At 43.0% G+C, this 14,479-nt stretch overlaps 1 protein-coding gene across 1 annotated transcript in view; it reads left to right on the forward strand.

The window, feature by feature from the left end:
- The window catches only part of LOC140220001 (uncharacterized), a 95,678-nt gene extending 92,982 nt beyond the window's left edge, over positions 1-2,696 (forward strand). Inside the window, exon 5 of the mRNA XM_072290152.1 lies at positions 2,331-2,696. Within this exon, the coding sequence (XP_072146253.1) occupies positions 2,331-2,497 (167 nt within the window). The 3' untranslated portion in view covers positions 2,498-2,696. The remainder of the gene's footprint in view (positions 1-2,330) is intronic.
- The last annotated feature ends 11,783 nt before the right edge of the window (positions 2,697-14,479 follow it).

Genomic DNA, 14,479 nt, shown 5'->3' on the forward strand with positions numbered 1-14,479 from the left:
AAAGTAATGCTTGTACACGCGTAATTTTTATGTAATATTTTGAGAGCAATGAATATTGCTCGGGCGGCACGGTTGGGACAGTTGGCGTGGAATGACCCAATCTGGACGCAGTATGGGTCGCACCTATAATTGAATGTAACGCGTATCACTTCCCGGCTTGTTCTGCTATATTTCCTTTTGATTGGAGATTTCGAATTATGAATAATTTTATGGTTTTGTGAATTGAGCGTTTCATCTCTGTAAACGTTGAAACAGCTGAGATATCGGCTTCTGAACCATTCATCGGGAGTATACGTTGGGTGGAAATACAGAAGAATGATATACATTCAATTTGCATATTGATCTTGCCGTAGGCAGCGGCTGCGTTCGCCATTTGTGTTGAAGGGTAGTTGCGAGGCGCCTGCATATTGTGTGGCTCGAGATCCAACAGGATCCTTTATCGTCCAGTGAATAACGAAGAGAGAACTTCTCTGTACCTCCACGAATAAACATAGCCTCGCCCGTTGGCTTCTGCACCTTTGGACGTCCGTACAGACGGCATTCGTGGAGGCGTACTGATTGGAAATCGAAACGTTTGCCGAGCCCCTTGATGTGGCGACGCGCGCTTCAAACTCGACCTAAATACCATAAATAATTGCTAATTGCAGAAGAACCCCTCAGATCACTGCGTCGGAAAAAAACTATTGCTTGCATCAAAAATTGAAACTATGTTAGTACTGCTGTTCTTATTGACCAAACTGGTAATAATTCTTACCGCATGCAACTACTAATGAGCACTGTGGCTCCTCTGTCCAGGCTGGATTTTCACTTCGAAAATGTAAACTGAAATCTGCAAGTGAACACACTCGTGCCATGCACGTCTTATGACAACGAAGGACAAACGTGACCGGCAAGTCGAACGTTAGGACTTGGTTCGATAAGCGATTTTTCCCGTTCACCACTGCGACTACAAAGCTTTCGTGTGACTGGGACTGCGCAAGTTTATTTCGTTCGCTTTCTGTGGACCGCTTAGTTCTTGCACTGCATTTGTGTGCCAAGTTAAGCAGCAAATTACTCGCAAGCTCTGATTGCATGCACAGTGCAATAAAACGAGGAATGTACAGTTAGGTTGAATAGCGCGACGGCGGCGCAATACGAGCCGCAACCGCAAAAAAGGAAGCATTGTGAATAAACATCAAATGGGAATATTGAAAAAAAAGCACATGCTATCCAACAGCGCTCAGTGATGTAGATCGCGCAGGCTTTGTTTATCTTTTTGCTGTTGGTAAGCTGCTGCGAAAATATGCACAACGCTCTTTGCCGATTTCATACCGGCTCTCACATATAGTAGTGCTTGCGATTTGTGTGTAAAGGTTAATTTTCATTAATAAAGTGTGCATGTATGCCTTAAAAGAAGTGTCCCAAGGGCAGGCTATAAAACTATGCGTGCACGGTATTCTACTGGACCTTTTTAATATGACTTCCATAAGCTTTTGCTAATATCCAAGTTCACAGGCTGGTGGAATGCATTTGTTACCATTAAGAGGAATCTTTAGCTCAAGTGCTCCTATCCGAATACATGTAAAAGAATTCGTTTTTATCGTCAACCACAGGACCAAATTTGAAGAAGTTTGTTGCATTTAAAAGAAAAACTTAAATGTAGCGACTGATGGTTGCGAATGTTCGATTTATGTCGTAAATGTTTTACTAAAAATCGGCGAATATCGCAAATTTCCTTAAAACGAAACTATCTAGTTTACAACACCCTAAGTCAGCAAGGAAGACTGCTATCGCAATTCTGTGAATTGCATCTCTTAGTACGTCTAAAGCGAACGAAATTGATATGTTACGCATGAATCTCAAAAAATGAGTAATGTATAACTACAGCTTTTGCCAAATCCTTGTACAATACGTAACAAATTCCCGTAATATACAAATTGGCGCATCGAATTTGTCCGCTTTGAATGATCTAATGGATGCCGTGTACAGAACCGCGATATCTTTTCTTGACGGAGAGCTATTATTTTGCAAACTTCGTGCTTCTATATTTTTTCGAGCTTTCCATGTTTTCAAAATATTTCAGTAAAATTCAGGCCATAAATGGTAATTCCGCTTGCAACAGTCACTAGAAGTTAACTGTCTCTATCGAATCCAGCGAATTTCATGAAAATCGGCCCAGGAGTTATTTTAGAAAAGCGTTCTTGCTTTTTACATGTATTTGAACGGGCCGCGTCGGAGCTGGGCCCGAGCTAAAGCTTCCTGTTAAGCTTGGGAGAGCACTGGGCTGGCGAGCACTGGGCTGGCGAGATGCGGATGCGCCGCCTGTTCACCACTCGAGACACGCTACGCAGGTGCCAGACGGTCTGTGGCTGCCGTTCCGAGGGCTGCAGGGAGCCAGCCGGTGCCTGGCCAGCCAGAGGCCAAGACTGGACTGGCTGCGGGTCCAGCCGTGCAGCCGCCGCCCCGCTCACGACTGAGGCCACCCACCAGCACCTGCGGCCGCAAGATTTCCGACTAGTCAGAGGAAACCGGAACGCGTTGTTTGGAGGTGGTGGGCTAATAACTGCGCTCCTTAGGATATTTGAAGGCATACACCGGCACAGACGAGTGCCCAAGAGCATACTAACAAGTATTCTTTCAATATCCTTCGCACAGGAAGGAACCAACATGAAAAAGAAGTGAACACAGGCATTTCATTTTTTGAAAGGTACACCTGTTCTGCTTGGTTTCTGGCGTTCGCAAATTTGTGTCTTAACGAGAAAATAAAATTTTCTATTTCTTGGTTACGTACCGAACCCTTTTATAAGGAAATCTGTGTATATTAGCATCACATTATACGCAGATTGAGGTATCCTTCATTCGCAAATACGTACTATTAGGTGCGCCATTTACTTAAAGGATGCTTGTAGGCTTGCGGCCTAGCTTGTAGTGTACACAGGCGCAGAACAGGAAGGAGCCTAATTCCATGTGCCACAACATATTGTCGCCTAGTACTGATGGTCAACTGCACAGTAGCAAAACTATGAATGAAAAAAGTTACTTTTTATTCGGTGAACCTGTGCCCACAAGAACAGGCTACACTCGAAGTGCAACGATAGTGGCAAGCACAGCTGGCGATGTCGAAATCTGGTCTGCGGGTCAAGTGCGTAAGCTTTTGAACTTGAGTCACCGGAAGTTCCATAGTACTTGCTGGTGCCCGCGTGTCTTTCAGACTGCACGGCACAATTCGCGCCTGGAACACAATCAGATTGCACAAGTTGCGGTGACAGCCGACAACGGGTACAGCCATCGAAAACATTCGGGAATGCATCCAGGTTCTTCCTGCGCTGAGCAATAAAGTTTAACATTTGTTAGTAGATGAACACGCTTATTGCCAATCCTGCGACCACCCCCTGTAACACATTAATTATTCCAGGGTTTGCTCAATTTAGAACGACAGATTTTTCTTCACCGTGATGCTTTTTGTCTGAAGAACCTATATAGGTTTCCTCTCTGACTTTGTGCTACTGTTCAAAGGAATGACTCCTTTGCTATTCGCACTTTCCAGCGACTATAGGGGGCGCGGAGAACGTTTCAATATGGCGGGGATAGAGGTGATGGAGCCGACACCAAAGCATGCGCGTCTCCAGGTGCAGGCGACTCACGGGCCTCTAGTATCTCTAAGCGCGATCCTCGACCTTGCTAAGGAAACGCAGAGATGTGTTGTAGAAGGAGAGACTGCCTTTAACGCTGGCCATATAATATGCTGCGGTATACGAGCGACGACAAGAGCGCCTGTCGAGGTCGAGTCACTATGCCTGCAGACAAGCGCCGTGAGAGGCCCCCCGCATACTATAAAAGTTCAAGTCTGCAATGAAACCGGCGCCGTAAAGGTCAGTATTTCTCCTTACGTTTTTTTAAGCTATGCCTGATGTACGAGAATTGACACCAAGCAGCTAATTGGTAGCGCTCGGATGTAAACAAAGCGCAGTACCCCTCATGCCGCTGCATAAAATGAACGTTGTGTGCATTGATGACGTTATGTGCATTCATGGCTCCCTGCAATGGCTTATTTGTGGAATGCTTGTTAAAAATGCCAGGTAACACGCAAACATTTCAGTAGTGCCGATTCAGAAGCTATGAGCGAGACAATGAGGTGTGCCAGCGCGCCCCGTTTCCAGCATGATTAGCGTTTTCGCGTGCTGTACGGCGATTTCGCCAAAGTGCAACGCGTTAAATGCAATTTTTTTTACTTACTCCTCGGGCTTAAACGCGCAACTTCGTCGTTCTAGTGTCATAAAAGCACCAATGTGTTGTTTTCGGCTTCCACAATTCAATGTGCATGTGGGAGCCTATGCATTTACCCTGTAAATAATTAGCGCGGTTTTAAGGTCGTTTGCGTGCTTAACATTGGTTTGATTGTTTTCAGGGAGAATGCACGTGCAAGGCCGGTCTCTCTGGTCAATGCAAACATGTGTTTGCCACTTTGATATACTTGAACAGGTAAAACTTTTTACATCATGTGTTTATTTATTTTCGTTAGTTGGCTTGCCTGTAATGTGCACCAAGTGACAGTGAATGTGTTTACCTTATGCAGAACTAAGAGCCACATTGTAAAAGGCGAACATAGAAGTCCATGGCAATGATGCCTTTTCAATGCCATCTGGGGCTTGTTGTTGCACTCGGAACTGAGTTTCAAGAACATGTTTCTACATAGCAATCAATTGAGTATGTGTTGCTTCAGTCACTTCAGGTGGGCACAGGCTGTATTAATAACCACAGAATGCCCAGAAATGTTTTAAACGTTCTGGGCCTTTTTATTTCTTTACTGTAGGATTTTGATTCTGAATCTGCTGTAAAATATTGTTGATGTAACTTACTAACACGGAAACAAAGGATGAAACAAAATGGAACCAATGCACACAAGCGCTAACTCAAAACTGAAATGGTTCCCGTCTGTCTCATTTTTTTTCCGCACTACCAAGCTACATCATAGAATTCCAACTAGCCCCATCGCGACACTGTTAGGAAACATTTTCTTGAATCATATGAAAGATGCAGAAAAAAGCCAAAACACAGAGTATTTCAGCAAGGTATGTTTATTTTGATGTACAGGACAAGTGCCACTTCCGTGGATTCATTGTCATGCACGGATGTGCAACAACAGTGGGGACTTGCCAGTGCCGCCAGCATCTACAAACCAAGGCCAATTAGTTTGTTTCGCCACGTCGAGCAGCTTCAACCAATAAGTGTCCCTGAAGATGTTCAAGCCCTGATTAGGAAAGAACTTATTGATGCAGTACCGAATTCTGCACTGGCCAAACAGAAAACTCGTGCAAGAAAGTCAATCCCTTTCACTAGCAATTTGAACATAGTCCGCACCATCGACACAATTTTCACACAAGGTTGCTACTTGAGGGAGCACACAAAAGTTTCATTTTTTGAATCAGTGCTAGATGGTGAAAAAACGGTACTGAAAAGGTTTACTCTTGAACATCTCAATGAAAATGAAAAGAGTTTCTATCTTCAAAATGTGTGCCTCTCCTATGCCAAAGCTAGGGAAATATGCCGCGAGACAACTGATCAGTCATCCACTCTGTGGCACAGTGAAAGAAAAAAAAAGAATTACTGGAAGCATCTCCAGAGAACTCTACACGTTTGAAGAAAGAGGTACACGCAGTTGGGAAGCAAAGCTGGACAGGCTGTACTGCAGGGAGCCTTTCAAGGGAAATGAAGCCACAATGTATGGAAAAGACAACGAGCCTCTTGCACTTGAAGAGTACAAGAAGACTCATAACGAAAGCGTGAGCAAGCTGGGACTCGTCGTCATTCCAGATGTTCCTTGGCTTGGCTACAGCCCGGATGGAATAAGTGAGCAGAGGGGAACGAACATCTTGCTGGAAGTGAAGTGTCCTGTTCTAGGCAAGCACTCTAGCATACAAGGCCTTGTAAATGCTATGAAGCTGGCATTTATTGTGTGTGATGGAGAAAATTATGCATTGAGACGTGCTCACGAGTATTATTCCCAGGTTCAACTGGGCATGCTCCTCCTTAACATGAATCTGTGTCATTTTATAGTATATTCGAAAGTCGAGAGCCTTGTTATTCATGTGCCGAGAGACACCGAGCATATTCAGGCACTTGTAGACAGGTTGCAGTATGTCTACTTCAAAAGGGTACTACCTAAGCTTGTGCAGATTAGCAAGGCTTGAAAGTATGTTGGTGTTCATAGGTTTTTTCCTTGTTGATCGCTTCCATTCTGTGGGAGGGGGGATACTTAGAAGAAAAGCTATTCAGTACTTTGTAATATTTACGAATTGCAATATATTAAAAATAAATTATGGGGTTTTACGTGTCAAAACCACTTTCTGATTACGAGGCACGCCGTAGTGGAGGACTCCGGAAATTTCAACCACCTGGGGTTCTTTAACGTGCACGTAAATCTAAGTACACGGGTGTTTTCGCATTTCGCCTCCATCGAAATGCGGCCGCCGTGAATTGCAATATATGTAGCAGCAATTAAGCAATTGTTAATTTATATTTACTGTTCAATGTCTGCTAAGGAAAGTATAGCAAATTGTGAGAACTGAAATGGCAAGAGTTTTTGAAGCATCGCAGAAGCAAAATGAGGAGTTCAAGTTTGGTTCTAGGTTTTGCAGCATATGTATAAAGGGCCACCTGCAAATTTTGCTTGTATTCTGTCATTTAGTGCTTTTGGATGTCTAGTTATGGAGTTTCGTTTTTTACTCTACAACCTGTGATGTTTTCTCTACAAATGACACCTTTACAAGTGTCTACAGTGCACATGTTGCAAAAAAGAGAAGCAAGCTGTTGATCTTTTTTTTAAGCAACTATTTATTTTGCATTCTTCGGAAAGCTAGTCACACAGCAGCTCATAATTCCTGAAGAGCTTGTTTGCAGTCACTCTAAAGTACTTGAGCGAATATAAGTATAAGTATATAAGTTTTTTACTTGAAAATTAGTGTTTCTGTGTTTAGAACTGGTCCTTTGTACCTGATATACTTGGCTGTTTTTTTTTACTTGTCAGTACACGTATCATACCTATAAACATACCACAATAAACATTCCTCCTGTAAATGTGTGTCTGTGTTTTGCTATTTGATATTCAATATTTACTATTTGTTAGAAAATGTTGATATTCGCCCTCCTCTCAACTTTTGTATGTCTCTTAACTGAATGTGTACACATCACTTCCATTTGTATAGGTTGTCTGAAAATAAATGTATGCCACATGCGAAGCTCTCGCATGCTTGTATATTTGCCACCTGCTCTCGGTTCACATTCTTCACGTTTTTGTGGTTGCAATGCCCACAAGTTCACAGCTGTACTTAGTCACACATTGCAATGTACACGACAAAGTGATGAAAAAAATAAATAAATAATCATCACGCCTATTTGACCTAACAGCGCATACTGTAGACAGTATGTATAATTGAACAGCTGATGATGTCGCACAAATGAAGTGGAAAATACACCAAAAGAGATTGTTCTGTTAAAGTAACATTAACATTCACCAGTTGGTATTCCGTTAACCATAGAAATATGTGTCTGATCAACACTGATAGGTTAGTGAGGGCTAGGATTCACCTCAATTTGAACAGGGAACGATTAAAATTGGTCAAGATGAAACAAGCCACTCTAGATGCAGTAAGGGTAAAAGCAGACCAATTCAGGCTGGTACTTGCAAACAAATATGCAGCCTTAGAACAGAGATGAAGATGACATAGGGGTAATGAATTAAACCGTAACGAGGATGGCTTCAGAGGCAGCAGTTGAAGTGGGAGGCAAGGCACCAAGGCAACCAGTAGGCAAGCTCTCACAAGTAACAAAGGACCTAATAAAGAAGCGCCAAAGAATGAAAGTGTCCAACTCAAGAGATAAGACAGAATTTGCGAAACTCTCAAAACTGATCAACAAGGCGAAAATAAGTGATTCGAAATTATAACGTGACAAAGACTGAAAGAAGCCGTAAAAGATGGACGCAGCATGAAATCAGTGAAGGAAGCTTGGCGTAGGTCAAACCAAGATGTATGCACTAAAAGATAAGCAGGGTAATAGCACCAGCAATCTCGAAGTTATAGTAAAAGCAGCAAAAGAATACAAATGGGTTGGAGCACATGCCAGATCCTGGCTGGAAGCTTACCATTATCATTAAAAAGAAAGGTATACAATCAGCGCATTCTACCGGTGCTAACATATGGGCAGAAACGTGAAGACTGACAAAGAAGCTTGCGAACAAGTTAAGGAACGCGCAAAGAGTGATGGAACGAAGAATGTTAGGCATATAGTTAAGAGACAGGAAGATAGTGGTGTGGATCAAAGAACAAACAGAGATACCGAATATACTGATTCACATTAACAGAAATAAATGGAGCTGGGCACATCATGTAATACATAGGTTAGAAAACCGGTAGACCATTAGGGTTGCAGAATGGGTGCGAAGAGAAAGGAAGCGCAGTCGAGTACGGGAGAAGTCTAGCTGGGGTGATGAAATTAAGAAATTCGCTGGCACTAGTTGGAATCGGCTGGCACATGACAGGGATAATTGGAAGTCGCAGGGATAGGCCTTCGTCCTGCAGTGGACATAAAATGGGATTGCAATGATGATGATGAATTGTGTGAGCTTTGTCAGCAACTACTGAGATTGTCAGGAACTACTGTCAGGAACTACTGAGATTGAGTAAAGCTCACAGAGCACATTGTTAGCGTGAAAGGCTGGTGTCGTGTTCCAGGGCTTCCGTGAACGAAGAGGCAGACTGAACTTGAAACGTTTTATTGTTTGGCAGCAACTTAATTTGACAGAATGACATCCAAGAAATATAAGTACAGAAAGCACACCACAGCTTGGCGGCCAGCAATTATATACACATAGTGGGCGAGGGTGATGTCATTGCAATATGACACGCGTGACAGAAAGGGAAACGCTATCACACATGTACACGTGTGCAGATATGCGACAGTTGGGCAGTGGCAGAAAATGTGCTTAGCTGTCTCGTCACATGGGCAAAAAATTGCATAAGGAGCATTTGCATAGCTTATATTACAGCAGATGACACCTAGCACAAAATGAATAATTGCAATACAATGTGTTCTGTGAGCTGTACTCCATCTCAGTAGTTTCTTGCAGCACTGGAGAAGCTGCTGGGCTCCTTAGCTAATGGGAAGGCTGAATGCCCCTCAAGATGTGTTCATCGCGCTCTGCCGTCTGCTCGGTGTCTGCAGTGATACAACTTCTAAGCTGCGACCTAGCCTCCCCTCTTCATAAAGTGTAAAATGTGCAGAGACAGCTCTGGAAACAAACGTGTACAAAGCAAGAAATCTGCTTTGATACAATAACTATATTGAGGTGCATAAGAGCATAAGCGACCAGCGATGCTTCTGCAATGCTTCTGGAACTGACAGAAAAAACTCACAGACGATTACGATGCGATGCTTCTGCAACTGACAGAAAAAACTCACAGACGATTACGATGCTCCCTAATACAAAATTTTAGTGCAGCGCTACACGTGTTGTCATTTCGCTGGTGTGGACAATCAGTCTCGTGTGGCATGTTGCAAACAGAGCGAAGTGTGGCGCCACTGCCTTGATAATCTGGAGATTGCGTGAGCCAGCGCATGGGTGATGCGTGGGCGTGATTCACAAAAGCCACTGCCAGCAAACCTCCCAGATATTGCGTGCTACTCTGGTACCATGTTGTAGCTACCGTCACTGCACTTCGCTTTTATTCGCACGCTTTCGACATACACTCCTCTGCTTACTGCCTCATGGTTCTGCTGCACCTTTCTCTCCGCTTTCCTCCTCGCGCCTCTTCTCACTTGCCACTTTTTATCTCCCACTGCACGCTGTGTTCGCTATCATCATTTGCTGAACTCGTTCGCTTGGTTAAATCAGCGAAAGAGTGGTCCTCACAGCACGACAAAAGCTAAAGGGAAACCAGCGATAGGAATACCCTGAATGCATCCACTATAAACCACGTTAAAGGATTGATTGAATGCACGATAGACGTGGTCTACAAGATACCTTTGACTCATGGGGCTGATTATGTGGGTCAAACAGACAGGTGCATAAATTATTGACTGTGCGAACATCGACACAACTACATTCTGATACAAGCACCCACAGACCTTGCCATATATTGCGCTTCATGCCATATCTTCTACAGCATGGGGATCTGATCTTGCTGAAATGTAGGCCATATCTTCCGCAGCATGGGGATCTGATCTTGCTGAAATGTAGTACCTAAAGAACAAGAAGTCATGGAAGCCTACAACATCAAGATGACCCCATGTGTCATCTATATCACTCAGCAAAGAGATTAGCTTAATGACTGACAATAGATGGCATGGCTCGATTGGGAAGAGCATCCCTGCACATGCGAGTAGGCTATATGAAGGTCTCATATTCCAAAAAATAAAACAGTTGTTAATTTGCACTCGGGTGCAGTGCATTGTTTTTCTTAAGTCCTGTCCCTTCGTAACTTTGGGCAACAGTGATATGTCGAGCCAACTAGCCCACTGGGAAATCTTTAATTATATGTAATATGCTCCAAGTGCACGTCTATGCGACAGTCTTGTTTGCAATGCACATGTGAAAGACAGCACAAAAATAATGCAGTATTAGACGTGAGCAAATAGGGATTCTTGGGACCGAATAGAATATTGCCAGAAGCAAACTGAATCAAATACTTTTCTAAAAGCGAATAGCCATTATCATAAGTAATACAAACTGATGTTTACATCCCAGTATTTCTGAAGTTAGAAAGTTTCTATCATATAGCACCTTATTAGGTATTGTATTTGAAGAACACAAAGGGAGCATTACAAGTAAACAAGCACTTTATTCGCATGCACAGGGTTCTTCAGAGGATGCAAGCGACCACTGTAGAGCCTGTAAAGTGTGGTTACCTGAGTGACCTAGCCTGCTCCACTACGCAAGTTCTCATGTTTTATGGCTATAGTATGCCTGTCGTGGGGAAAATTTACCATACCTTTCTACAATTTAATGTTTATGTGGGTGCGGTTGGCATTTCGAAATGCCCGAAAGGTATGAAAAAAATATTCACAATTAGAAAAAGTGACCACCAAATTGAATAGGGCACTATTCGGTGCATAACTACAAAGTTGCAAATATTCGCATATCCCAATGCAATACCAACAGCTTCAAATAATGATTTCGACCCTTACATAAACACTACATGCTCCAGCAGCCAACAGAACATATTTTGACAAAAGGGTGTTTAGCTGGGCTAGTTGGTTCATTCTTCGAGGATTGTAGCAGCAGAACTTCAGGAACATGAACACAGAAGGAACGACTAGACGACTACACAGCTGCACTGTCAACTGATTTCTTTATTTAATTTCCCACTATTATTTATTTCGTCACCATATCTCTTCTCTTATCTATCTGTGGCTGTTTCAAAACGGTGACTTCCTTTCTTGTCAAGGCGATTGACGGTGGGTGTGCTTACACATTGCGCTCCTGTTTTACTTATCTCAAATACCTCAAGAGTCTCCCGAGTTAGCTTACTGTTCTTCCTTTTCAGGACTTGCACTTCACGAAATTTGGGGGTACACGTGCTTACTTAGTCATCTTGTCCCTTGTTCATTTCGCAACATTTATCCGTGCAAGGCCAGATTACTGCCAGGACTCCCTGAAAGTGATGATGCGTGCTCTTTTGTTTGATCATTAAGGCATCTTCCTGTTTGCCCTATGTATTGTTTACCACAGGACAGGGGGATGGCGTACACTACTCTTTTGACGCAATCGCAGTCAAATCGAAATGAACAAGAAGGGACAAGATAGCCAAGTAAACATGTGCACACCCTAATTTCATGAAAGGCAAGTCCTGAAAAGGAACGATGGAGGCTGACTTGGGAGATTCTTAAGGCATTTGAGATAAGTAAAACGGGAGCGTAATGTGTAAGCACATCGTCAGTGGCCTTGACAAGGAAGGAAGTCACCTTTTTGAGACAGCCTCAGATATATAAGCGATATGGCGATGAAAAAAATGAGAGGGAATTTCAATAAAGAAATCAGTTGACAGTGCAGCTGCGTCCTTATCTAGCCGTTCTTTCTGTGTCCGTGTTCAAGTTCTACTGCAACTATCGTCGAAGAATGAAACAGCTGGCCCCATTAAACACCCTTTTGAGATTCATTTTCAGCACTCTGAGCGTTCCTACTTGTTTCTTGCATCTGCTTGACTCACGACAAATATGTCTTCAGATTGCCTTCTTTACTTGCTGGGCCTGCTTATCCTAATGTTGCATCAAGAAGAATGTTTCGGTGGAAGACGTTAGGTTGCTACTCAGGATGTTGTCGCCTTCCCAAGGACACGCAAGAAGAATTATAAAGATACTGCGGGCTGAAATATCGAAACAGATTCGCCTACTCACTGACTTCCTCAAGGCGAGATCCTATGGCAAAAAATCCTATGCTCTTCGCTTGACCAGCGGCAGTTTTAACACTGAACACATGTGGAATAAGTGGTTCCTGCCAATTTTGAAGTCAACAATACAAGGTCCAAAAAAGTACGAGAAGATAAGCAAGAACCCAGTGGTCACAGTAGGAAAGGTGCAGCTCTCACAACCTTCTAAAGAAGTATTGGAACTCAATCCCAAATTTGCGCTTCCCCGAGACTAGAGGCAGCAGTGAAGCTTGCCATTATCACACGAGTAGCAGAAAAAGAAAATTAAGAGGACACTAGCAGAGTTGTGGCTGATGGAGTAGATACACTGGCTCGTTCAAAAGAATGCAAACGCCATGTGCACAGTTTTGTTAAATCTGTAAAGGAACTGAAAAAAAGAAAACGTCATATTGGGCCTCTCAGACAAAGGGGGATTTGTAGTATTTGATGCCAGCAGCTACAACACAAAAGCATTAGAAGCCATCAACAAGAACTTCTGCAAGGTAGAAAATAAAGACCTAAAGAAAGCTGAAAGAAAGGTCAAGATGTTTCTAGGAGAAACAACTAATGATAGCCAACTGTGCAACAAGGTTAAAGCAGCAAAGACCACCACGCTGTCGGTGTTCTTCAGTGGAAAAAGCCATAAAATTGGTACCCCCTTCCACGCCATTTTATCGGAAGCAGACACATGGCGATTGCTGCTCTCAGCCCACCTTTTCACGCAACTTTCTCAAGTTAGGGTAGCAGATCAGTTCATGATTAGCAACTCTGAAGAACTAACCTTCGAGATAAGAATGTACGAAATGATTGATTGGTACAGGTTCTCTATTGACATCGAGGATATGCATTATTCAATACCGCATGCTGATTTGATGAATGTACTGAGAGAGACCATCATGGAGCAAGGAGCCATTCCATTTCAAAACTCCGTAGGAATGTCTGTGGAGACCTTCTTGGAGCTGTTCAGCGCCTATTTCGCTGCCACTATCACTCTACATGATAATACCTTGTTTGACCAAAACAGAGGGGACTGCATTGGATCAAAAATAGCACCAATCCTGAGTGACTTGTACTTGGCAGCATGCGACAAGAAAATTCAAGGATACATCAAGGAAAGGCGTGTCACATGGATCTATCGATATGTGGACGACTTCTTGATACTGTGCGAAACAGAGAATGCAATAAAACACGTTGTGGGGCTTGTTGGTGCATAGATTTCAATAGATGAAGCGCCAATAGTGATGGCACACTAGGAAGGAACAAAGACAGGACAAGGCGCTACTTTCAATTGTTTATTGAAGTCAAAGGTGGCTGATTATGTAGCCATGGGAAGAGAGGGGCGAAAAAAGAGGAACACTGATTATGTGAATGCGCACGTGCGAGAACACTGAAGATATATATGAAGGAAATCGCATTTAATCTAAATCTAAAACTTATCTATGAACATGCTTTCATTTGTGTAAATATTAAGAGACGGGGTGCTGACACAGGTGTCCCCTCTTAATCTGGTTGACCTCCAACAATTCATGCGCTACAGAATCTTTACTTTTAAACATGATTGTTTTATCATGAAGCCTTGCTTCACATTCTTGTTTCTTCTCATTCCCGTAGGCCTTGCAATGAAGCGCCAAGTTTGAACCTTATCCATTTTTCAATGAAAGCTTATGTTCCCGCAGGCCTTCATTAATACATTGGCCAGTTTGGCCGATATACTCTTTGCCACACTTCAGCGGCATATGGCCCCTTCTTCACACTTAACAAAAGGGTTCGTATGTTTTATTGAGTTTTATTTGTGCTCAACAGCTGTTTGTTTTCAAGGCCAGGTTTATGTGCAAAAGAAAGGAATTTCTATTGGCTCGTGCGTGGCTCTCGTACTTTGCAACATTTTCCTTGCGGGCATAGACAGAGAGCTATCCAAGATGTTTGACGGAGGCAAAGTGCTCAAGGTTTTTAGGTGTGTTGACGATTTCCAATTTTACTGACGGAATGATCTCCTGTGACTTACTCGCATACTGTGCAGGGCATTTTATCTGACTTTAAACAGCAAGGCAAAGGCTTAGATTTCACTTTTGAACTAGCCAAGGATAATAGCTTGC

The sequence above is a fragment of the Dermacentor andersoni genome, chromosome 8 (assembly GCF_023375885.2).
Source record: "Dermacentor andersoni chromosome 8, qqDerAnde1_hic_scaffold, whole genome shotgun sequence".
Classification (NCBI taxonomy): domain Eukaryota; kingdom Metazoa; phylum Arthropoda; class Arachnida; order Ixodida; family Ixodidae; genus Dermacentor; species Dermacentor andersoni.